General features: G+C 41.3%; 1 protein-coding gene across 2 annotated transcripts in view; it reads left to right on the top strand.

The window, feature by feature from the left end:
• Positions 1–24,744, top strand: part of LOC117806685 (latent-transforming growth factor beta-binding protein 2) — a 105,027-nt gene that overhangs the window by 18,200 nt on the left and 62,083 nt on the right. For both annotated transcript variants that reach the window (XM_034675688.1, XM_034675687.1), the window contains one exon: positions 1,927–2,197. In XM_034675688.1, coding sequence (XP_034531579.1) covers positions 1,927–2,197 — 271 coding nt within the window. The remainder of the gene's footprint in view (positions 1–1,926; positions 2,198–24,744) is intronic.

Here is a 24,744-nt window from a genome sequence, read left to right as displayed (position 1 = left end):
GCCACGCAACAAGCTTCATGTGGGGCAACTTGCCAGGCCCCGAGTCACTGACCTGTTCTCTCTATTGTCAGCACAGGCGACATGTTTGTCTGGTGTCATTTCTGTACCCTGGGTCACGCGTGACGCAAACGAACACATATCCCACCGTGAGCCAACCCGGGAATCTCCATTTATTTTGTTATTTTCCCGCCCTGTGCTGTTTCTCATTTCACTTCAAATTGTTTATTTGGAGAATGTAGTTTAGCACATTACCAAGTTCTCCCCCGCAGCATAACGTCGCTGGAAGTTTAGCCCTTCGGATCAACCGCTTTATCCCCAAGCTTGAGGTTAAACAGACTTGGGACAAGGCAGTGGCACCCAGCCAGCCTGTGCTTTAGTTAGATGATGTATGTAACTCTTCGCCAAACAGAACTCATGCAATTCCTTCTTTATCCCCTGATGGAAAATTCACATCACATACCAAGTTATACAAATCCACGACCACATGTCAGTAAATGTGTATACTTCATCAAAAAACGGGGGCCACATTTTCCTCAGGGCTGTTAAAACAAAATGCTTCAGTGAAAAAGATGTTGTAAATAAAATTAGCTTCACCCTACGGCAGTAGAAAGTAATGATTGTCTGATACTTAATCCCTCAATTTGTTATTGTTATCATTCAACAGGCTGACAAGGTGTATTTGAAGAGTCTTTCAATAAGCATGCATCACGACTTGAAAGGACGTCACTACAAAGTTCGATTTCGCTTATCCATGGAAATAGTCGTTACACAGTGCTGTCACATTGCCTTCTGTCACTTTGAGCTCATGTCGTCAGGGAAGAGCAGTTTTTAGGGTCCAGTATGCTTTGACTCAAGACTAAGAGAAACATAAAGTGGCCCCAGAGTCTGCGCTCCATCGCAATAACAGGAAATGTGCAGCAGGTAGAGCGTTGTTCGCACCCGGTGGGGCCCTTTTCGAACTGCCAGCACTCCTCACTGCCAAGAGCTGTGGCAGCGTTCCTGCCTGCGATCTGTCAGTGTCCACAGCATCTGTGTCAATAGCATTCCATAGCCGTGTTGACAGAGCGCCACTGTTTGCTTTAGCCACCACAGACCAGTGGCCTGATTTACTGTTTGAGGACAACGTCATAAATCCCCAAGTGCTGTCTACTACGGACATTTGTGTCACAAGATCGAGAGCTCGTTTACTTAAAATTGTGTGCCGCTGGCTTTTCAATGCTGCGAGGATCTGAGCTGTGATGGGAGCATGCAGGGGTGGGCTGCTGGAGTGACACAGATTATTTTTCCATGACCAACAAATGACCTCAGCTCTGTGTGTTTGCAGACTATTGATACATATTATGCACACATACATCTTTAAAGTACAGTAAGACCGTTCACTTTTCATTTGTTTTTCAAATAAAAAGACACAGGCCATTGCTTTGATGAAGTGTAGGCTATTTGCAGTTGGCCTACAGCAACCACTTTTTCCCATTCGCTCATTTTTTTATGACCTCCTACTTTTATGACCCTTTTAGCTGCCTGTGTTGCAGAGAAAACACATACTGGATACTAGATCAGTGATGAAAGGTATTTTAAGGAAATCACTCAGAGTAGAGATGCTGGCAGCACTTAGCTGGAGTATAGGCTTTACCTCAGTGAGAAATTGGATAAGGATTTAATGTAAGTCATCATATACATTTAGACTAAACAACGCTGTGGAAAACTCGAGAGAAATTGAACATGACAGCCCCTCCAGCCTCTCTGAAACTGACAGAAGAGGGTTGAGACGTGAGACTAATGGTCTTTTGATTGAATCAATTTAAAGTGAGCTCTGTTGTTAAAATTGGGGGAAGACATTTCTGCTACTGCTCCTGTAAACAAGCGAGTCATATGCTCTAACATGACCGGCTGAAAACATGATCTCCATCTGTGCTCTCTCCTCAGCTGACTGCCAGCCCCCCTGCCAGAACCGGGGCTCCTGCAGCCGCCCACATACCTGCGTGTGTCGCTCGGGCTTCCAGGGGGCCCGCTGTGAGGAGGTGGCTCCAGAGCAGGTGTACATCCGTGACGGAGGCAGCCTGAGGCGCATTCAACCCGGGACCAACCCTTTCCAGAAAGACCAACCACGGAGAAGGCCCACAGAGAGGCAGGCCATCGATACCACCAAGGTCCAGACCCCACGACCTGCGACCACCAGACAGCCCGCACACACTGTGTAAGTGAAGCAGCTGTATGTCCCTACAATTTCTTATAATAGCTAGAGTGGACCTTAACGTTTTTCCAAATATGGTTGGGTCAAAAAATAACACTTAAAGACAAGTCTTTTAGCAAGCGCAGAAGAATGGAGTGACTAGTAGCTCAGTGAGTTAACAACGATGAAGTTAAAAAGTCATGAATGCTAGTTCGACAGCTTGTAAGGCATAGTAGCTATATTCTGTTTTCTCAACAATATGTTGTTTAATACCTCTGGCCTCTTTATATGCCTAAAATTTTAAGTAAAGACATGAAAATAAAAAACTACCAAAAGCTAAAGCTAGTTTTAGATAAAATTGTTAAGCAGGCATCTTGTTAGCTTTGTTAGTAATGAACAATAAGAGCACAGCCTATTCAGAAGACTTTGTTTTATAACTGTCTGCATACACTCCTTGTTTTGTGGGGCAGTTTTACTTCCAGGAAGTGTTTTTAATAAAAGTCAAAGCTTACAGTGTTTTTGACCTTCGGGGCCTCATGCTCAAAAGGTCTGCAAAGTTTTTGCGCCTGCTACACCTGTGTAAAAGAGAAAACACCTTCCATCTAAGTCATAAAGCGGGTGCAAGCATCCCTGCATGCTGGTACTTTGTGCATCTTGATATGAGAAAAAACTGCGCCCTTTCTATGTAAATGAACCTCATTCCAGAAGTCATCTTATTAAATAACGTGGCCATGTGCAGTGAAATTTTACCGTCTTCTGAGAGTTGGTGGAATTTACTCCACCCCACTAAAACTTTTTAGTAATCATGACAATAATCCGCCTCTGGATGACCTGAAGATTATATACCTGTACTAGGGATGACCACAATTAATCGATTATCGATTAATTGATTGTTAAGAAATTACTCGAAACACACATTTTTGTTATCAATTTTCCGTCACGTGGAACAAACATCATGTGGTCTCATATTACACTCATCTATCAGGGAGGTGTTTTAAGTTTAAAGCATGTTTCGATGTGAATCAGCTGTTAAAGGTGTTGCGCACAGCGGAGACGCTCAGCTGGCGGCTGCGGCTGTGCGTCAGGTGTCCACGTGCGCTTTTTAAAAGAGGATCAATACAAAACTGCTGCCAACAACAACACGGACACAAAGGTTGACAGCTTTAAACAGGACATTTCCCACCTTTGGATACGAAGGCAACAGACAGGTGGGAAATTCTGGTACGCTACGTTTACAGACCAGCAACATCAGAGCCGTCTGGGCTTTTCTCCAGCGGGACTGATTATGACCCGGTTGCGCTCCCGGCTGTTTATTTTTCTCAATAAGAACGAGTAGACAGAAAACTGAACACTGTGAGTCTGAAGTACTTTTCTGTTAGTAGTCTCAGCCTTCACTTTATAAGATTATGTCCGTGGAGAATATTTTAATGAGCCTGATCGTTGATATTCTGCGTGTCAAACGTGTGCCCGTATTCAATCCCGTCAGTTATTTGCATTTTGTTGCTGTAGAAAATACAATCTAGGGGGAAAACAACGTATTTGGCATTTTTTTTGACGTAAGAATAATAATGTTTTTTTTAATCAATTAATTGATAATTGATCGTTAACATTTCCAAAAATCGATCACAGAAAATACTTAAAATGTACATCCCTAACCTGTACATAAAGTCTGGTAATATTACTCTAGCATAACTGGTATTATTATTATAATCAGGGGTTAAATCAATATGGGGTGCTTATAGGCTCACCTTTCCACATGTGAGGAGATAGTCTGGAGTTGTTAGCGTAACAGTGAATCTCTTAGTGACAGTGTTTCCTTTGAGACCTTATGTTACTCTTTGGGTACTATTTTAGTCTTACAGGAAGATGCATGCAACACAAAATAACACACTGCCTTGTTGTAAATCACTTAAATGCTCTTAAACAAACAGTAGTTCATTACACCATTGTTCCCTGCTGGTTGTATTTGTTGTTGCGATAAATCAAACCAGATGAAGGGGCTCATGCGTTAAAGCATTAATACTCTCTGAGTAAATTAAATGCTAAATAAAGCGAGTGAGCGTTTGCTGTGCTGTCATGTTTGAAAAAGCATTACAGTAAATCCTTAAAACGAATGAAAATATAACTTGATTTACCAGACAGAAGTATTAACCCATGCTGTTTGCAGTGAAAATAGAGAAGGATTATATATTTTCTTTAGGCTTTGAACGTTTCAGTTTGTGCTTTGATTTACTGGAATAACTGTGACTCTAAAGTATCCAACTAATGATTGCTTAGAAGAAGGACTCTGTCAGCAAATTCTCTAAAGACTGCTAATCAGACAGGCTTAATAGCTTCTTGGCCTGAACTCTAACTGCTATAGCTCCAGTCTTGCTGGAAATATTTTTTCGGCTTGATTAATGTCTTTACCATACTCATGATCAAGGATGCTGGAAAGGGAATAATTATTCCAGTGAACATTTTGATAGATGGTTATTGCTTACAGATTCAGACTATCTTGTCAATTTGTGCTGCATTTTGGACTCAGGCCCAGAGCTTTTTCATTACAACACACACATTTGGTTAAATTGGAATAATTTGTTTGAGGCATCACTCTCTCTCCTTGGTCAGTTTGTCATCTGGGTAATTTCCTTCACCAAACCACTTCAGCATTCTCAATTATGACTGGCTAATATGCTGCTCATCATGCTAATTGTCATGGTTCCATGTTTGGATATCTTCTTGCTGGTGTTGTAGAATCACGCCAGCTGAGCCACCCACATGGTTTTGGTAGCTTTGTGAAACTCTGCTAAGTGATTTTACAGATGGTTCATAAAGAAGTTTTAATACATCCTCCTTCCTGAGAGGCTTATTGTGGAGTCACCGTATCTTATAATCAACACAAGCCCTCTGAAGGCTGCACAGTTGCTTTGCATATGTTGTATTTGTTCTTGACTCACAGAGCATTTTTGTGTCCTGAGTCACACATCAGAGTCAAATAAGAAGTGAAAACATTGTCAGGAGCAGACAGTGGTACTGAGTCACAGATGCCCCTACTATGACTGTGTCGACTTTTCATATTTCTCCTGAAGCTGACTAATAGCCTCTTAGAGTTCCTGCTTAGTTCAAGATGAGCCATTTCCCTATGCTAGAGCGCAAAATTTCCTAGCATGCAGCCCAGACTAATCCAATTATTAGTCGTTGTAACCAAATTTTCCGGACAGAATGAAAACATCTGCCAAACTTGCAGAATGTCTTCACCTTAAAATGAGCCAAACACTTATTGAAATAGTTGAGTCTTCTTCATTGGTGCTTCCAAGAATCTACTTGACTGCTTGTGTAATTCATGTTTAAAAAAAACAGCCCTTGTATATGGCTGCGAATGATCTACATTCTCTCTGCCCAGAATGATCTTTTAGGGGTGGGACAGTTTCTGCCCCCTGGAGAAGTCATGGATGGGAGTCTGGGTTTCACATATCAGGGCTGAGGTTCCACTGTTTCCACAGCCAGAAAAGCACGAGCAATGAGGGGTCACACGGAGTGAGACAACACCAGAGCCAAAGCTCAATTAAGGAGTAAGAAGAGGAGCAGGGAGGACGGACACTAGGGCCGAGATAGATCATGTTGGTCTTGCCCCCACTTCTACACTCAAGGGAGTTTAAGGCCACCCTGAACACACAGGACCCAGTCAGCCTCCCTTTAATTTTCCCCCTACTAGAGAAGGTGTGAGCAACTATATATGTCTTTCTTGGAGCGGACTTGACTTGTTATGTCAGCAGCACCCTGTTACCGACCCGGCCTGTCAAGCGGCGCCAAGAATAAGAAATAGTGCAGAGGAGGAATGAGACAGACAAGGAAGGAGAATAAAAAAAGAATGTCAATAAGAAAAAATGTTAATTAAAGAGAGAGAAAGTCATATCAACAGCTGGACAAGATAAAATGACAGGATCCAACCTTAAATCAATCAAACTTCTGCTTCAGATACCTGTCTCTTGGCCTTACTTCTTAAGGATATGAAACCGCACTGAGTGCACATGTCAGCAGACCGGGACAGTGGAGTGTCTGCGGTTGATTTTGAGATGATATGACTGATGTTTGAAGTTTTCAGCGAGTCTGCACCTCATACATCTGTTGGCTTAGGGCAAATAGAAGCTGTCTTGTGGTCTGGTTACTCAGTTAGAGGATGAGTGTATTGACTGGAATTCCAAAAACAAAATAAAGAAGATTTCAACATCCTCTAAATGCTTCCATGGTGACAGCAAAATAATTTTGTTTTTGTTAACATATGAATAAGTAGTTTGTTCTGTTTGGCCTAACTTTGCCAATAGATATTTTTAAACACACGTCAATACAGAAACTATTGAGTTGAGCAACATTTTCATGCATCAAATTATAACAGACCCCCTCTGGTCTTTGAGTAGCTTCTGTTGTCATTGACCCTTTCCGAAACAAGGAATCTGAATTCTAATGATCTAAAAGTGCTGTACCAACAGTCTTTACAATCTGACTCAAGCTTTAGGATGTTCTGAACGTAATGTTGGACACAGTTGTTATCTCTTGTCCACTGATTGACTACATGCCAAGATCCACTAATACAGTCAGTGAGATGCCTAGTGCCTCGAGTCTATATGCATGTAATGCTTATTTTGGTATTAAAGTATTGTGGTGTCCACCCGAAGTCTGAGTTTTACAATTCAATAAGGTTTCAGTGAGCATTGACTGTTCACAAGCAAACAGTATAGAGAGCAAAAGAGGTAGGTCAGTGATCAGATGACAAGTTAGCTTTAATCAGTGTCTGTAATACACTGCCAGTCCAAAAAACCCAGTTGCACAATCTAATATTTCGTTGGACCGCTTTTAGCTTTGAGCCCAGCACAAATTTGCCATGGCATCATTTCAATAAGCTTCTGCAATGTCACAACATTATTTCTGTCCAGAGTTGCATTCATTTTCCGCCAAGTTCTTGTATTGATGCTGGGAGAGTCGGACCGCTGTGCAAAGTCTTCTCCAGCACATCCCAAAGATTCCCAATGGGGCTGAGGTCTGGACTCTGTGGTCGCCAGTCCATGTGTGAAAATGACGTCTCATGCCCTGAACCACTCATTGAAATTGGGAGCCCGATGAATCCTGGCGTTGTCATCTTGAAATATGCCTGTGCCATCAGGGAAGAAAAACTTCATTGATGTAAAGACCTGGTCATTCAGTATTCAGGTAGTCAGCTGACCTCATTCTTTGGGCGCATAACTTTGCTGAACCTTGACCTGACCAACTGCATCATCCCCAGATCAGATCACCGGGTGTGATGGGTGAATCACTTCATCCGCCTCTTTTCTTACCCTGATGTGCATCACTCTGGAACATGGTAAATCTGGACTCGTCAGACCATATGACCTTCTTCCATTGCTCAAGAGTCCGATCTTTATGCTCCCTAACAAATCTCCTTAGTTGTTTTCTTTGCTATGGCCACCAGACGATAGCTGATGAGTTCTGAAATTGCTCTCTCTTAAATTCAATGACAACTGACATGTTTTCAGTTATGTGTGGGTATAACAACCATCTGACAACCTGTTCTTTTAGAGTAAAAACTGCTTCCTGATCAGGCTACTGAATGACTACAGCACATTCATTCATTCATGAGTGACAGTCTAATATAAAAGTCTCGTCCAGATGGACAAAACATATGAGGAGTTTTCTATGTAGTGGGATTTTGGGGCATGGGAATACAACTCCACACCCTACTCCCTCTTCTTGTATTTCTGTCTGCTGTCTTCCATTTCTCCTCTGACCATTTGAACTGTCTCCCAAATGTCCCAGCTGCCTGTTCTGCAGGATTAAAACTGTAAAATTCAAAATAGTTACATCCTATATGCAGCTGGCAAACAAATAAGCGTTTCCTCCTCTGACCTCACTGAATGCGTCTCACTGTAAAACCAGTGTTTCCTGTGAGCGCTGCGCTCAGCATTAGTGAAAGGCTTCTCCCTGTCAGCAGCAGATCCTGTAGATCACAGCCCGTCTGTCAGCTCCCAGTATGAAGGTCAGGGCCAGTGGCGAACACTCCCGGCTAAGCTGGAATTGCGATAACGCACAGAGGACGTATTCAGCACCTCCTATGAGTCTTTCATATCAACTCTATACCCCCACTGCTCACTGACATCAGGCCTCTGCAGGAAACAGAGCAGGGCAGAGCAGGATGTGTGTGCAGTGTGCAGGTTGGACCTACAAAGGTCATCTCTCTCTGGTCTGTTACATAATCAGACTGAAGACAGCTGGCAGCAGATACCTGGCTAACAGAGCAGTGCAGTGATACTGCATACAGCTTAAGTCCTATTGTTTTTGCATTAGAGTTTAAACACACAGTTGATTTGATAAGTAGTTCATGTACTGACTTCTGTTCCATACCCGTGATGATGGATGATAGCATTGAGAGCAGACATTGTTTAGGCTTGGGGTGGAGTTTGCAGAGAGAGGTGCTTTTTATGCTTTACAAGCTTGTCTTACAGCTCTACAGTTATTGATGCAAAAAAAGTGCATAATTAAAAATCAACCAATCAAACCTTTTCCTCTGATGTAACACCTGGAGAGGATAATCTGATATTTCTAACAATAACACCTAAAAAAAAAAACAAGCCTACTTATTTCCATGAGGCCCCTGCACTTCAATATGGAGATGTTAAATCAGAGGTCCCAAAAAAAAGGGGTGTTCCTACTAAAATTGCCACTGTGTTATCTTCCCCAAGTTGTAAAATTGTGTTTATGAGTTTTTCAAACCACTGTGCTGTGTTTTGATAAGCTTTCAAACTGATGGATGTGTTAGTGAAATCCACGTTGTTGGATTCCGTCATAATTTCATCATCTCAACAGCACTTGGAAAAACAACCCTAACAACACAGCCTCTTTTGTCTTCTGAACAGGGTTCTTTTTTCCAGCAACATACAGACCTGACCGAAGACAGAGGATCAGCTAGTAGCCAATAACCACACTCAATAAAGTGTTTTTGTGTGAATCATTTTACAACTCTGAGTTTTCACTATAGCTACCTTTTATAAGACAGTTCAACTGTTGTAGACCAAATATTGGAACCCATCAGCTGTTGTCTGATGATGATTTATGCCTCTGGGAACAATGGACAACCTTTTGAGTATTCCAGTGAAGCCAGTTGTGAGCGATGAACGACTTACAGCCAAAACTTCCTTTCTGTGTGCTGCAAAGTTTACAATCCAATTAGCAACTAGAAAAATGACTGTGTTCAGATCAAAAGGGACGCAAAATTCACTTCTCCAGAGATGTCTGCAAAATAAACGTCATTGCTCAACTCATTAAGTCCCCCTGAGAATTGCCTGTTCATCTGCTGCTGATGAGTCCCAGTTTCACTGTTAAATTAGCTGAGAACAGCATCCTGATATAACTTTGTACAGTGTAAAAATGCAAATTTTGTCAGATCTTTTTTGTGAGGAGAAGAAAACAACTTCTGAAATGTTTTTTTGGCTTCGTTGGGGTCAGATTGATCATTTCTGATGAATTCCAGTAAGTCTGAGTAACTTTCACGACTCCTCTTCAAGCAGATTTGTTGCTCAAGTTGAATTTTTTTTTCTTGTATGAATTTGTAAGCTGTAATTATAAGCAGATATTTGTTTATTTAGATAAATAGATAGTCATCAGATTACTGGTGATGAGTGCTGGGATGTCTTCACACCAGATTGTGTTCCATCTGCTTTTGCTCTGATCACTGACTGTTTTTTTAGACTATTTTTGGCCTTCCTCCCTTTATTAGACAGGACCGGAAAGTGGCTAGAGGGAGACAAGAAACAGTATATAGGGAGAGAGTGGGGGATGGCATGCACCAAGTGTTGTCAGGACTTGGAATCAATCCTGCAACCATTGCAGTGAGCACTGTAGCCTCTATACATGGGGCGCCTGCTCTTCCAACTGAGCCAAACCAGCACCCCTATCACAGGCTGATCTTACTGCATACACCAAAGCGTGCTGATATGTGACTGATCAATACTGCTTGGACTACAATTGTCTTAAACAGGGTTCCCACGCATCCTGGAAAAACTGGAAAACCTGGAAAACAGTTGACCAGTTTTCCAGTACTTGAAAACACCTGGAAAATGGGAGAAAAAGTAAAATGTCCTGGAAAATCACAGATTGTCCTGGAAAATTATTCCAACATGACTGTGTGTGACCTGACAAAGTTAAAAAAAACACATCCCCATTCAACATTTGTGGCCATTTTTGTCATTCAGTTCTATTTAGGTCAATTTATGCACTGATCCTCTGATTATTATTATTATTTATTTATTTCAGTAAGGCAGCTTCCAGAGTCCTTTGCAGGCTCTTTTGTTTTTTACTTAGCTAATTTTATATTTTTTGAGAAAAGAGAAAGCTGAGATGAGAGTTGGCCATCATTGTTACTTGGTTGCACTAATAAAGTGAAGTGCTGTACATCTGTGGTTGCATTATTCTATAATCAATTTGCCATCATTTTTAAGCATGTAAGAGATGATTTCATTGGTAGCCATAGACTGCACGTCTTTCAATGTAGACTTCCACTGAGAGGAACATATTTAAGAACTAAATTTAGACTGTCATACCAGCTTGATCATCACTGAAAATGTCCTGGAAATGTCCTGGAAAATGATCTCTGGAAAAGAGTGGGAACCCTGCTTAAAACAGAAACCAGATCACTCCTAAATCTGAAATCCAGACCACTGCTCACATATTCTACACTTTTAATTTGTATTTATTAATAGAGATTACAGTGAACTACCAACTAAATCTCAAGTGCTGCTTTCTTATTGTTGACTTACAAAGAAAAAACTAACACATAGGGAAATAAAAATAATATGGATACAAATACATTCAAGCTGGGTCAGTATTGCAGAAAGCTGAGTCGAGTCATTGAGGGAGAATTTTCTGATTTACAAAAGAGAGCATTGGATCACTGTGTCCTATCTATCACCGCTATTTGTTTATTTGAAATGTTTCAAATTTAATTTCAGTGCATCAATGTCTTGGCCCATTACCTAAAGTAATTGCTTTACAATTTTGCAAAGTGCAATTTGCTTCAGGGATGATTACAAATTTGGTCCCACCCAGTAACATATTGAGATGGTGAAGAAAAACAAAAACACCCAGTGACGTAGAGCAGAGCGACCCTTAAGAGGGTGATGCATAAGACTGCCTCTGCGTTAAATGTTATGCTTATATTAGACTCCAGCGTTTGCCTGGTGAGTAATCAGGCTGGCGGTTGTGGGGCTTGTTGACTCAAGGCCTTGCACATAGCCACACAGCCGTTTCTCAGAGGAAACTGTGGTCATAGTGGGAGTTCTACATGTTAATAATGGATCACTGGTTGCTTTCACTCCCACTCCAGACTAACCACACCACCAGCGCTGACGGGAGCCACTGTCCAAAACCTCTAGGTCACCTCAGCACCTGTGTGGATGTATTATTTTACAATCACCACCAATTTTCATCTTATTAATGATCACTGAAGAATCTGAGGTATCAAGTGTAGCAGTTGTGCGGAGCATAAACAAAACATGATCATAAACATGGAGAGGCAGGAGTGGAAATTCACTCAACAGGTTTCTCATTACCCACTTGAGAGGATAATAAATTAAAAGAGTTGCTCAAATCCCAGAGTAGCTTTCCATCCCCTAATACTCTTGATGTCTCCGACTTTGATCCGATATGTGCTTTCTTAAGATGAAAATATACGTCTAAACATTCAGCCTGGGAAAGTATTCCTACTGTACCACCTGGCAGACTGCTTTCCTTCTCAAAGAGGATGTATCCAGAATCATCCTGTTGTCTCTGTTTTTGGTTGCTGCCAAAACAAGAGGAAGCCTGTAGACGAGGATTCAGGCTGAGGCAAAGTAGAGGGGTAGAGTGCAGGGTAATTCCCACAGGTTGCAAGTGCTGTGCCCTCCCCTAAATAAGTCTCTGTCTCGCCTCTGAATTATGCATATGACAGGGCGTCTTGAGCTGTGATTTGTGTCCCTTCATGGGTCAACAGGGAATGAACTCAAACAAGGTCAGGTCAACATGTTTGACTCACGCTGGTTTCACAAACTTTACATTTGCCCTGACCCTGGTCCCTGGTGAGTATCTTCACTCTTATTATGAATGGGATGGGCCTTCCCAGGGCGTTGTTGGACACCTCCTGTAATGGTTTTGTCCTTCGGCTAGTGTGTTGCTACAAAGTGCAGACTCAGCTGTAGAGGCCACCTTGTCCTCAGGTGAACCCTCTATGTGCTACATGCTGAAGGCATGTTGAAATAAGCCCGGCATGTGATGGTAGAAAATGAGGTAAGAGAAATTCATCAAATGTTTGTCCCTGTGAACTGTACGTTTTTGAATAAGCCAGCACCTAACAGACAGCAATAGTGACCGAGCCAGGCTAGGAAGAATTGGTGCGTTTCTTTCTACAAACACAGAGCCAAACAAGTCCCATGAGTTCATAAGCTTCCTGCTAGGCCAGGGGGAACAAAGGACCATAGAGAACTCAGCACTCAGCGTGGGACAGATATGTCTTTCTCTCCCTCCATCCCAACTCTCCAAAGCCCTGTCCGAATCACACTCTCTAAGCTTGGCGTCCATGGCCAAATCCTGCTCATCAAGCGGACTTGTGCAGATGCAGCTGTCCCAGGGACAAATACTGTACGGCAGTCATAGGAAGAGGGGCGCCTATCCCAGAATGCAATCCAGCCCCTTGCTCCAGAGCTGAGGCAGATGGAGACAGCATCAATCAGGCGCATCTCCCATATATGGGTCATGGTGTTGAAAGCTTGAATTAGCAGTATGGCTGTGTGGAGTTACTTAATCCAGCTGGATGTCAAGATTGTGATGCTGGAGAAGATGTCTCTAATGGGTAAACACACACATCCAATAAGCTTGATTTCCACACATGTCAATTCATATCCAAATGTCAAAATGTAACTTATTTTTGGCCCCCTTCCTCTTGAATCTGGTAAAGTTTTCATGGTTTTTAAAACTGATGTTAGAGGCTTGTTCAATTTCTCCTCTCCTACTGGAGGATGTGTTTGGCTTCTTGTTGAGCAGTCTGACATATGACACTGACCAGCCTGAGCAAAGTCTCAGTCAGCACTTTGTAATGCCTCTTCCTGCTGACCTGTGTTGTGCCGTTTTACTAAGTGAATGATCAGAGCAGCTAGAATAAACTGAAGAGTATTGAATAGCCTCTCAGCTCACCATGCCTTCAGGCATTTTGATACAGGCCCCTGAACCACAGCAACCACACTTCTTTGTTTCCATCCAGAATCATCCCTTTTGGACTTCTTGAAGCATTAAAACCTCAGTTTTTTCAATGCTGAGGTGAACACAGTCGAGTTGGCACTGCTACTGCCCCCCCCAGAGATACAAAGAGAACATTTCTTTCACAGCCTCTGGCCTGTGATCGACTGCATGGTGATATTCATGTGTTTTGATCATATTGTGCTTGAAAACCTCAATGAGTTCAAATTTACAGAAAATCTGTTTTCATGCAGGCAATGGTGGAAGTAATACCTATAAAATGAAGTGGAACTTCATCCTTTCATTTGTCTCAGTAGGGCTTTAGGTGATCCAAATAATAGTCTTTGCTAAATAAATTTCTCAAGAACCTTTGCTGCTTTCAATTCTACGCTCAGGCCCAGTTGTTGCTCTAATATAAGCCTCATCCCCTGGGGCATGAAACAACTAAAAGCTTTCTGAATCAATCCAACCCGACTCTAATTCAGTTCACCCAGGCTCTGGCTGCTACTAGCGGGATTCCTGGAAGGCCGTCCAGACAGAGAGAACATGATTTAATCCAGCCTCTGTGGCTGGTGCGATAAGCCCTCAGACACACCCAGATTTTCACAAGGGGGAAATATTCTGCCAGGGCCCACAATTATCCAAGTCATAATGACTAGAGATGTTATCAAAGAAAGACTGGGTCTTAATTGCACACTGATGTTTGGCCTCATGCAGCCACGGAGAACTTGAGCAGAACTCTGCATTATTCAGAGGAGAGAAGCTAGTCGTTAAAGTGCTGCATATGTTTCTTGGACTTGGTGTTTTCCTGTTATTCTTAGTTTATAGTATTGGACACATTGGGCTACTGGCACCACAGGCAATGTTAAATTACATTTCATGGATTATACCGTCAAAACTTAATAATTTGGGGTTTATTTTTCTTCATATTGACTTTCCACTGAGTGGGAGAAGATAACATCATTCATTTATTATTCATTTACTCAAGAATCTAATCAAATCAGTTCGATTGTTATCTATTAACCAAGATGTACAGTTTGTATTGAACACATTTATTGCTGGTTTTCTGGTTATGATTGTTGCTGTAGTGTCCTTTTTTTTCTACTTCATATCACCTCCCTGGTGTGTAAGCCTAGTTTGGATTGGGCATATTCAGTTTTATCCAAGCAAATAGACATCACTCTCATGTCTGCAGGATTAAAGGTGACATATCATGCAAAATAGACTTTTTAATGGTTCTTTACCTGAAATATGTTTCCCTGGCATGTCTACGAACCCCCCGAGAATTAAAAAAATCCATTCTGCCCCTGTTTTGATTTCTACACCTTTCTGTAAATGTGTGTTTCAGACTTCCGTGTTTTTGTTACGTAACAACAATATCCGGTCTGTCACGGAGTCAGAGCTCGGAGCTTGTTCAGCCCATAGACTGTATAAAATACAACTCAACTCCTCCTCTGTTTTTCATTCCCTGCACACATGTGTGCTAACAAGGAGCTTAGGAGGGAGGCATGCTAGTTGTAGGCTGTATTTATAAATACAAAGGTCGGTTTTACTCCCCACGTCTGCAGATTTGAAGATCTAGTGGATGATTTTTATTTATCATGGAAAAGTGCTAGCGCTAATTAGCATAGCCACATAGCTACATGTTCGTAGCTACATAGCTACAGCTACATAGCTGTAGCTCTAGCTCTAGCTGTAGCTCTAGCTGTAGCTCTAGCTGTAGCTCTAGCTGTAGCTCTAGCTGTAGCTCTAGCTGTAGCTCTAGCTGTAGCTCTAGCTGTAGCTCTAGCTGTAGCTCTAGCTGTAGCTCTAGCTGTAGCTCTAGCTGTAGCTCTAGCTGTAGCTCTAGCTGTAGCTCTAGCTGTAGCTGTGTACCAAGACACACGTCGACACACTGACAAGTAAAACAACAAGAAACACTAAATCTGTGACCAATCCTTCAGAGAGGTCCCGCTGCCTTTCTGGTAGAGGTCGATTTTACTCCCCAGGCCTGCAGATTTGAAGATCTAGTGGATGATTTTCATTTATCATGGATAAGTGCTAGCGCTAGTTAGCATAGCCACATAGCTACATGTTGGTAGCTGTGTACCAAGACACACGTCTACATACTGATAAATAAAACAACAAGAAACACAGAATCTGTGACCAATCCTTCAGAAAGGTCCTGCTGCAGGCGCCTCTCCGTCAGGATCAGATTCTGGATCAGATTCAGAGGGTTGAAGTAACGTGATCTCTGAGCAGCCGTGTATATTCAGCCAACATGTAAACATTAGATCAACGTGCCGGAGAGCCGAGGCACATCCACTTCCTGAGGGGGCGTGGCCAGAGAGAAAACAGAGTGTTCTGAGGAGGACTGAAGAAGAGGGATTTTCAGGCAGACCAAAATCTGATTTCAAAGTGTTTTTTTGAGCATAAACTTTAAAGACATGTTTTGGGGACCTCTTAGACCAATATATATTGATGAAAAAAGCGTGATATGTCACCTTTAACATGAAGCTGTAGTCACCAGCGAGTTTTCAGTTATTGGTTCAGCGTAATGCTTAGGGAAAGGAAAGAACAGATTACCATTTTAAAGCTGGCTAATCACTAAGTATTATCATGTTTGTTTAATCTGAACAAAATAGAAATCCAGGAAGCCAAAAAATGGGATTCTACATCATCTAATTTCCCCTAACCAGTAAAACAAAATATTTTTTGAACTTAAGTTTTTGTAGGGATAAAACAAGATGCTATGATATGTTATGTCAACTCTGGGAGCAACTTGGCTAGCTTTTTCCCCTTGTGCATGACAGTGGTGTCAATCTCCTCATCAGACTCTGAGCAAGAAAGAGAACAGGGGCACCGGTAGCCTAGTGGTCTAAGTGCAGTTCATATACAGAGGCTATAGTCCTCATCTTAGAGGTCTTTCGTTTGACTATCAGCCTCGACCATTCGCTGCATGTCTTCCCCCACTCTCTACTCCCCACTTATCCTGTCTCTCTTCAGCTCTCATATCAATAAGGACGAAAATACCCAAAAAACATATCTTAAAAAAAAAACAAAAAAGAAAGAGAACTGTTCCAACTTTTCAATATCAAGATTAAGTTGCAAAACAAGCTGTAAGAATAGCCAAAGTCGTTCAAAACATTTACTGCAAAAGATTAAACATTTACAAAAAGCTATAATTTAGGTCATGTGTTGAGTTATTTTTGAATTTCATATAAACACAAACTTCACCACTATGCTATTGCATCCATGTTGCTAAGAGGAATACACAACAACAATAAAATGGAAATGCCCTGGGGATGGATGTTTTATTTATTGGTGTACGCTAAGGTTCAAACCTCAGGAGTTTATTGAAAGAAACACACAGGGACCTCAGTGGTGAGTGATGAATGGATGAGGGCGTTTTGCATAAAGCCTGAGGAATGAGTTGTGTGACCACAGTGGGGTTTGACCACTGCTGGTGCAGATGGTTCGGTGCACTGACTGACTGGGTGGGTAAGAAAGGATTAAGCTTTTCTCAGGCCGAGAGGGCTTTTTCACCTCTTAAAATATACCAAGGCTGTTTTTTTTTTTTTTTACTTTTTATTTATATACTTTTTTTAATTGACACACAACAAGCACACATACAGGAGATGTATTCCCTTACACTTAATCTTTACATCTTAATGTAAATTTCCTATAACTAGAATCGTCGTCATTACATTCTTATCTTAATTCACAGTATAGATTCATTGCTTAGAGTTTACATTTACAGAGGTGTATTTAGGGAAAAACTGAACTGGAATCAATAAATCAAATCAAATCAAATAAATAAATAAATAAATAAATAAAACAAGAGGTGACTAGACATCAGGCATCGCCTGTATCACTGGTGCCCATGTATTGAGAAACTTGTTTGTCTTCAGCTGTAACCTTGCTGTGATTTTTTCCATTATAAGGACAGCTTTAACTCTGCCTCTCCATTGCGAAATGATGGGAGGAAGCGGATTCAACCAGGACATTGTAATTGTTTTTTTGGCTATTAAAAGCAAAATTCTTAGTAAAGATATTAAGTCTGCATCTTTAATGTTATCAGGGGTTATGCCGAGTATGAAGAGAGAAGGATTTAAAGAAAATGTGATCCCAAAGATTTGTTGGAGTTCTTTTTGGATGTTTTTCCAAAAATCACTAAGTTTTGGGCATTCCCAAAATATATGGGTGAAGTTCCCGACTAACCCACAGTCCCTCCAACACAACTCAGATGTGTTACTGTATTTGGAGGTTATAGAAGGAGTATTAAAATACCGCATTTTGACCTTTACCGACCTTTTGACTTTTACCAAGGCTGTTTTGATGTACCATATTCAGATTTGTTTTCTACCCCATGGCTAAGAAGTATCCCAAACATGAAAAACAACCCAATAATTTAAGAGTACAAATATGATAGACTTTAAATATCCAATAAGTAATTCATTTCTTATCAAATATCAGATATAAAGACTGACTTTTTACTAAATCAAATTCTAAAGCAGAGAAATCACACTTGGAACATGGTCTCAAGTCAGCCTGATTGTATCTTTACTGCTAATCCAAAATGTTTTCTATTTTCATAGCTACATCGTAGTTAATGTCTGGGACGTCAATGAGATTCATAACAAGGTTGGGTTTTGTACAGCAAAACACGAACAAGAGTCAAGTGTGTCTGTCTTTGCTAATGTTCTTGAATAACACCTCCTGGGACAAGATTCAACAGTCTGCACTCTCATTCTGTCTGCAAGCTTAAGTCTGCAACATCTGCTGTTAAGCTTTTTGCTGAAAAACATCTCCCTCATGACCTTCTCAAATTAATACCAAGAGGAGAAAGATAAATCATCCCTGTCCACTGTAGGTGTTTCCCAGTTTAATAGTGACTCTTCTGAAAAATATAGTATTTTGGAAAGTTCTGTTAACTGTTTCTTTTCCAACTGGCAAAGAAGTCTTAAAATCACTGGAGTCAAAACCACAGCAGATATAACTATGTATCTGTTTTCTACATGACACTCGACAATTAAAGGTCCAGGACATTTATTTCAATTTCATGAAATACTGATGCGGCATGATTAAGATCACAGTTGTATATGTTTTGACTGCAGAGGTTTAGTGCGGACCATTGGTGATCTATTTTCAGCAGTGACTGTTGTATGTTGTTGGAGGACTTTTAGTCCTATACTAATAGTTCTAGCTAACCATGCTGTCTTTTAGCATCGCACATTTTGGAAATAAATGGAGGCATCTCAGCTTAAAAGAAAGAATTTTATGGCTCACCACTCAGTCACTGATAGAAATGACTAACTACTGGATAGCATTGCTTCTGTTTCCTCCTCTGATTCTGACTCATTTGACTCCAACGTATAAAGCCAGATCAGCCAATTGTAAGATATCCTGTTGATGTGTGTGGATCCAAACAGATGGGAATCAGAATTTGAGCTGGCACACCTACACAGTCTTGAGAAATAATCATAACAGCTAAATGAGCTGTTCTTTGATCTATCATGTCTGATAGTTTTTGAGGGTATATTCACAATCCAAATTTACAGTGGCTAGAAAAACTCTGGAATGGTCAAATTTGCTTAGTGGCATTGTAAACTGTCTATACTCCTCAACTATTGCTGCTGTAAATACACAGCCCTCCTTCTTTGACTGCAAAAGTGCAGGTTCCAAACACACATAAATCTTCCTTTCTTTGTTTCCAGCAGTGTTTGCCGTGATTCTGCAGTACAAAGTTTTCATTGTTTCAGCTGCTGTTTGCACAACTTTTTTAAGATTCCTGCTGTTGCCTCAAGTTAGAGTGATGATCTGCGGGTCCCAGCCCAAGCTTTGAAATCACCAAAAGTCGTTAACACTTCCACTGAATGAGATGAATGAGTGTAAACTTTGATTTACACTTGCTCTTTGATGACCGTCATTTGCTTTCCCATTTAGAAAGTAGCCTTCAAATTGCCCCAATTATGTGCAGTTCTTATGTAATGCTGGTTTTTGGCGGACACTCTGTGTTGGAGAGAGGTAAATGGAACCATGAAACATTTTGTTTAAATATAAAGAATAATGACTTGTTTTTTTCTCAGCAGGATAAAGCTAACTCTCTGTTGATTGTCGTAAACCTAGCAGTGGTTCCAATGGTTTGCCACTCGTCATTCTGGAGGTCTTGTCCAGTCCAACATAAAGACAACCGTGACAGAAAAAAGTGTGAAGGCTGGAAGATATCAGGTTGTTCGGTGTGACCCAGACTGGGATACTCATGCCAGACACTTCTGCCTGCTGTCAGACTGTCTTGTTTGGACAGGCTGTTCAAAGCCAAATGACTCTATCCAAAAACTAGACAACCCTTTAAAATGAGTCTATTTTCTGCATTAGCTGTCACAAGCCAATAATCTGAGCTGTTAGATGTGGGTTCAAACTCTGGTATTCTCAACAAATCATAATGAAAAATGAGCTTCACAAGTATAGAAGTGGTGTGTTCCAAATGCTCCCAAAAAAACACTGAATATCAGTCTTTCACCTTTTCCAGCTCGATCTCCAAAGCTTCGAAAAGGGAGACCTGGTTTCTGTTTGAAATGTGTTAGTCGTGGCCAACAAATATGTTTTGTTTTGTATAGATCATTATAAAGAAAGAGGATGATGGAAGCTCTCCAGAGAGTAAACTGTTGGCGAATGAATCCACCATGGCCCATACATTACAGTACAGTGCTTCACATAAACACTGCTGGGCTCAGTCATTCTAAGTGGGCTCCGGAGAACTTCTCAGATGTAAACAGTCCCGGAAGATCTGGGTCATTATGTTTGTGTGTGTGTCTGTGTTTAAATGTTGAGGTACGTGGGATCATCAGATAAGTCAAAAATATCCTCATCCATCCAAGAGGCTCCTGTTTCCAAGTGGGCAAGATGCAGAATCAACACAGCCGACACTTGGATGATGGGAAGGAGTTTGTTCCAAGCCACTACAAGGGTTTCCTGGCACTTAAATACAACCAACTAACCTACTTTCTCCCTGTAACCTTGCCTTTGACCAATGCTCTTTCATCAGAACTTCACCTGGAGTTGTGTTTGGCTTGTGTATTTCATTGGCTTACATTAACAGCATGCTTTGTGCACAGCATCAGCAGAAGCTCAAAGTTCAGAGCCCTTTTAACCTACTTGACCATCCTCCAGTTCTTGCTGCTGGCCTGAGTTTTTGCTCGACTGTGTGCTGTTTGTACTCCACGTGTGCCTGCTCTCCAACTCATCTGGGTCAAGAGGCGCGGCTCCAACTGCCATTCACACTGCCTGTCATGCCTTTAGAAGAGCTAATATTCACATGTTGTAATGCTGTGATGAGTTCAAAGTAACAAAGCGACTGGCCGCCAAATAATTCTTTTGCAACACGTTGGAAGCTTCACAGTCGTTTCATGCACAGTGTACATACTTGGCCATCACAGTGATTTGTAATTTCCGTTGATGTGATGAGGTTGTGTCCTAATTGCTCTTTGAACATGTGCTATGAATGACGATCAGGGAGAGTGGACAGCGCCAAAGGCTTTATGTCTTAGCTGGGAGCTTTTCTTTGCTATAAGATATGAACTGAGGCTTTGATCAACTGTTTGGACAGAGATTCATCGGTGACTAAGAAATAATTGTTTCTCTTTGAATGTAATTATTGAGCAAATATTCTGAGCATGAAATAATACATGTCATGCATTTAAGCTAGTGATATATGCAAATTAATCTTCTTCATGTAATCAAAGTGTCTAAACACTGGAACATACTTCTGTCTCATAATTTCAACATCATGTCTGTCCATAAAGCTTCTCTCAGGTAATTGGCAGCATATTGAATAAAAATAATTATTTTTAATCATCTCATTTCTGAGAATGAGAGGAGACTTTTAAGATCAATGTCATGTATATTTTTTTTGATAATGAAATTAGAACCAGGTGAATTTGGTTAGCTTAGCTTTGAGACTAGAGGCTAGGCAACTGGGCTTGCCTGTCTCCCTCACAGCCTATGGTTTGGCTGGGTTAGCTTCTGTGGGAGTTAGATATTGTGCATACTTGTGAACAAACGACAAAGACTTCTCATTTATTTTTGTCACTGTGAAGTTGTTAGCAGGTGCTGTAGCTTGAAATGCTATACAGAGGAGCTAGATTTATAATAGTTTTTACATTTCTGTCAAGGATGAGATGTACATTGTGGGGTTTTGGAAGTGCTAAAAGATGTATCTTCTCACTACCTGCCCTTTGTTCTCCACAGGTTAACATCCACATGTTTGTGTTTGTTATGCATTGCCCAAGTCGAGTTAGAAGCCGTTTTGAGCTAATTGACGGCGGCAGCCATATTGGAAATGCGGAACTCAACCAGGAAGATAGTGATATAAAGGGGCGGATTTTGAGCCTCTTAGCCAACAGCTATGTGTTCCCGACCGGGAGTCACGTCACTCATGTCCTAATTTGGGCAAAAACTTGTAATCTTAATATCTTCTGAACCATCACGTTAGAAAAAAAAAAAATCACCCACCGTACAGTGTGTGCCGATAGAGAAAGTATTATTATTATTAATGCTGCAAAGGTCGTCTTTTCCCCATTCATGTCTATGTGGTTTCTGGTGTTTCTGCAGCCAGCCTAAAGTGGATTCTCGATGAATTGCAGTTTATAACACTTCTGCATGGGCTTCATAGTTCGAGACCGGAGGTTGCCGCTTGGACACAGCCTCCATACAACTTTATCTCAATTTCCTACTTCAAAATACTCCCAAACTGCACCACACTACGAGATGCCACCTGGTCCTTATGCTTATTTACATTCGGATAGAAGGCCACCATAGCATTTCAGCAGTTACTGTGGCTGCAGCCCCAGCTAGTGGCAGGAATCTGTGCTACATCTTATACACAACATGTGGCCATTCCTTTCAGGCCAACATTGATAAAAAATCTAAAACTAGTTTAACAAACTTGTAATTTGACCAGCTGACTAGCGAGGTTCATCACATTTAAAGGTGACATATCATGCAAAATTGACTTTTTAATGGTTCTTTACCTGAAATATGTTTCCCTGGCATGTCTACAAACCCCCCGAGAATGAAAAAAATCCATTCTGCCCCTGTTTTGATTTCTCCACCTTTCTGTAAATGTGTGTGAAACGAGCCGTTTCAGACTTCCGTGTTTTTGTTACGTAACAACAATATCCGGTCTGTCACGGAGTCAGAGCTCGGAGCTTGTTCAGCCCATAGACTGTATAAAATAATACTGAATCCCTCCCCCGTTTTTCATTCCCTGCACAAATGTGTGCTAACAAGGAGCTTAGGAGGGAGGCATGCTAGTTGTAGGCTGTCTTAATAAACACAAAGGTCGGTTTTACTCCCCACGTCTGCAGATTTGAAGATCTAGTGGATGATTTTTATTTATCATGGATAAGTGCTAGCGCTAGTTAGCATAGCTACATAGCTACATGTCGTAGCTGTAGCTGTGTAGCAAGACACACATCTACATACTGACAAATAAAACAACAAGAAACACAGAATCTGTGACCAATCCTTCAGAAAGGTCCTGCTGCCTTTCTGGTAGAGGTCGGTTTTACTCCCCACGTCTGCAGATTTGAAGATCTAGTGGATGATTTTTATTTATCATGGATAAGTGCTAGCGCTAGTTAGCATAGCCACATAGCTACATGTTCGTAGCTGTGTACCAAGACACACGTCTACATAAATAAAACAACAAGAAACACTAAATCTGTGACCAATCCTTCAGAAAGGTCCTGCTACAGGCGCCTCTCCGTCAGGATCAGATTCTGGATCAGATTCAGAGGGTTGAAGTAACGCGATCTCTGAGCAGCTGTGTATATTCAGCCAACATGTAAACATTAGATCAACGTGCTGGAGAGCCGACGCACATCCACTTCCTGAGGGGGCGTGGTCAGAGAGAAAACAGAGTGTTCTGAGGAGGACTGAAGAAGAGGGTTCTTCAGGCAGACCAAAATCTGATTTCAAAGTGTTTTTTTGAGCATAAACTTTAAAGACATGTTTTGGGGACCTCTTAGACCAATATATATTGATGAAAAAAGCGTGATATGTCACCTTTAATCTGTTAGTGAATAATTGCACTCATTTCTACCATATATTTTTGTGTGAATGGTGCGTATTGAGACTGACACACATGCAGTGTTGTGAAGTTAGTTGCCGCCAAAATATAATCTGCAATCTTCTTTGCACAGTTAATACATAAAGTAACCTTATATACATTTGAAACATAACAATATAAATGGGGTAATCTATTCTTGTGAAAAAAAATGTGGCTAGCTAGACTGTGGTCTTTTCTTGCCTACACTAGCTGCTAACTTTACTCTTGCTGTTTAGAACTAGTCAAAGACTTTGCTAGAAATGCTGAAAAGTGCTGTATCAGTAGGGATTTTAGTATCCTGATAATGATGAAGGAGAAACCAGCTAGTTCATCTGTAAAGATTTAGAATATGGTTTTGTTAGCATGTGCTAAAGTTGTCCTTCACACACTTGCATGCTGTTTTTTGGTTGAAATTGCCTACAGAGATTACTGTAGCTGCTAACCCAACTTGCATGCCGTAAAAACAAGACAATAAGCAGACAGTCTGAAGGTGAGTGCAGTGATTGTCACTGTAATTTTGAGGACCTTTTATTTGATCTTATCTGCACTCTCCTGATTAATACTGTATGGCCATCAATTGATACCCTGACATTTTCTCCATATGTCTGTTGAAACCATGTTCCATGTGATCTTGGCAGAGGTCTTTCGAATTGCTTTCAACTCATCCAGAACAAGGCAGGGGGATGGTTCCTCTTTGGCTCGCAGGGGCCTTGAAGTTCCTAATGATGACATCAAACGCTCAGATTGAGTTGTGCTTGCCCTCCTTGCCCTCTGATCTGCAGGCAGAGAGTGCGGCGGTGAGCTCATGCTGGGAGGAAGTCGCTTTGCCATTGAAAGGGAGAGAGGCAGACAGTGCAACATCTGGCTCAGCCCAGGAAGTGAGGCAGGATGCTTGCAGGCCAGGTGTCACTTTAAACCATGGAAAAACCCAATCATGATTTAGAATTGATGTTGTAGCTGGGTTAGCCACCTCCTGTAAGTCCTTACCACCTTGACACCAGCACCTTCTTGTCTCCCTATGTCACATCCTCTTGCCAGGATCTGCCCTGGAGATCCAGGATCTGGGTCAGCAGCTGTCTGCTGTAGATGCTTTCTGTCATCTTTCAAAAAGATGACGTGAGAGACTGTTATCAAATGTTTGTCTCCCTCTCTCCTTTCTTATTAAGTGTCCTGTTGCCCTTGGAAACAGGACTGCTGTTTGTACGCTGTGAATAAAAAGACATGCATAGGCTTGTGCTACATC

This window comes from Notolabrus celidotus, chromosome 22 (assembly GCF_009762535.1).
Source record: "Notolabrus celidotus isolate fNotCel1 chromosome 22, fNotCel1.pri, whole genome shotgun sequence".
Lineage (NCBI taxonomy): Eukaryota > Metazoa > Chordata > Actinopteri > Labriformes > Labridae > Notolabrus > Notolabrus celidotus.
The sequence above is the reverse complement of the archived record's forward strand: the minus strand, read 5'-3'. Positions and strand labels throughout refer to the sequence as shown.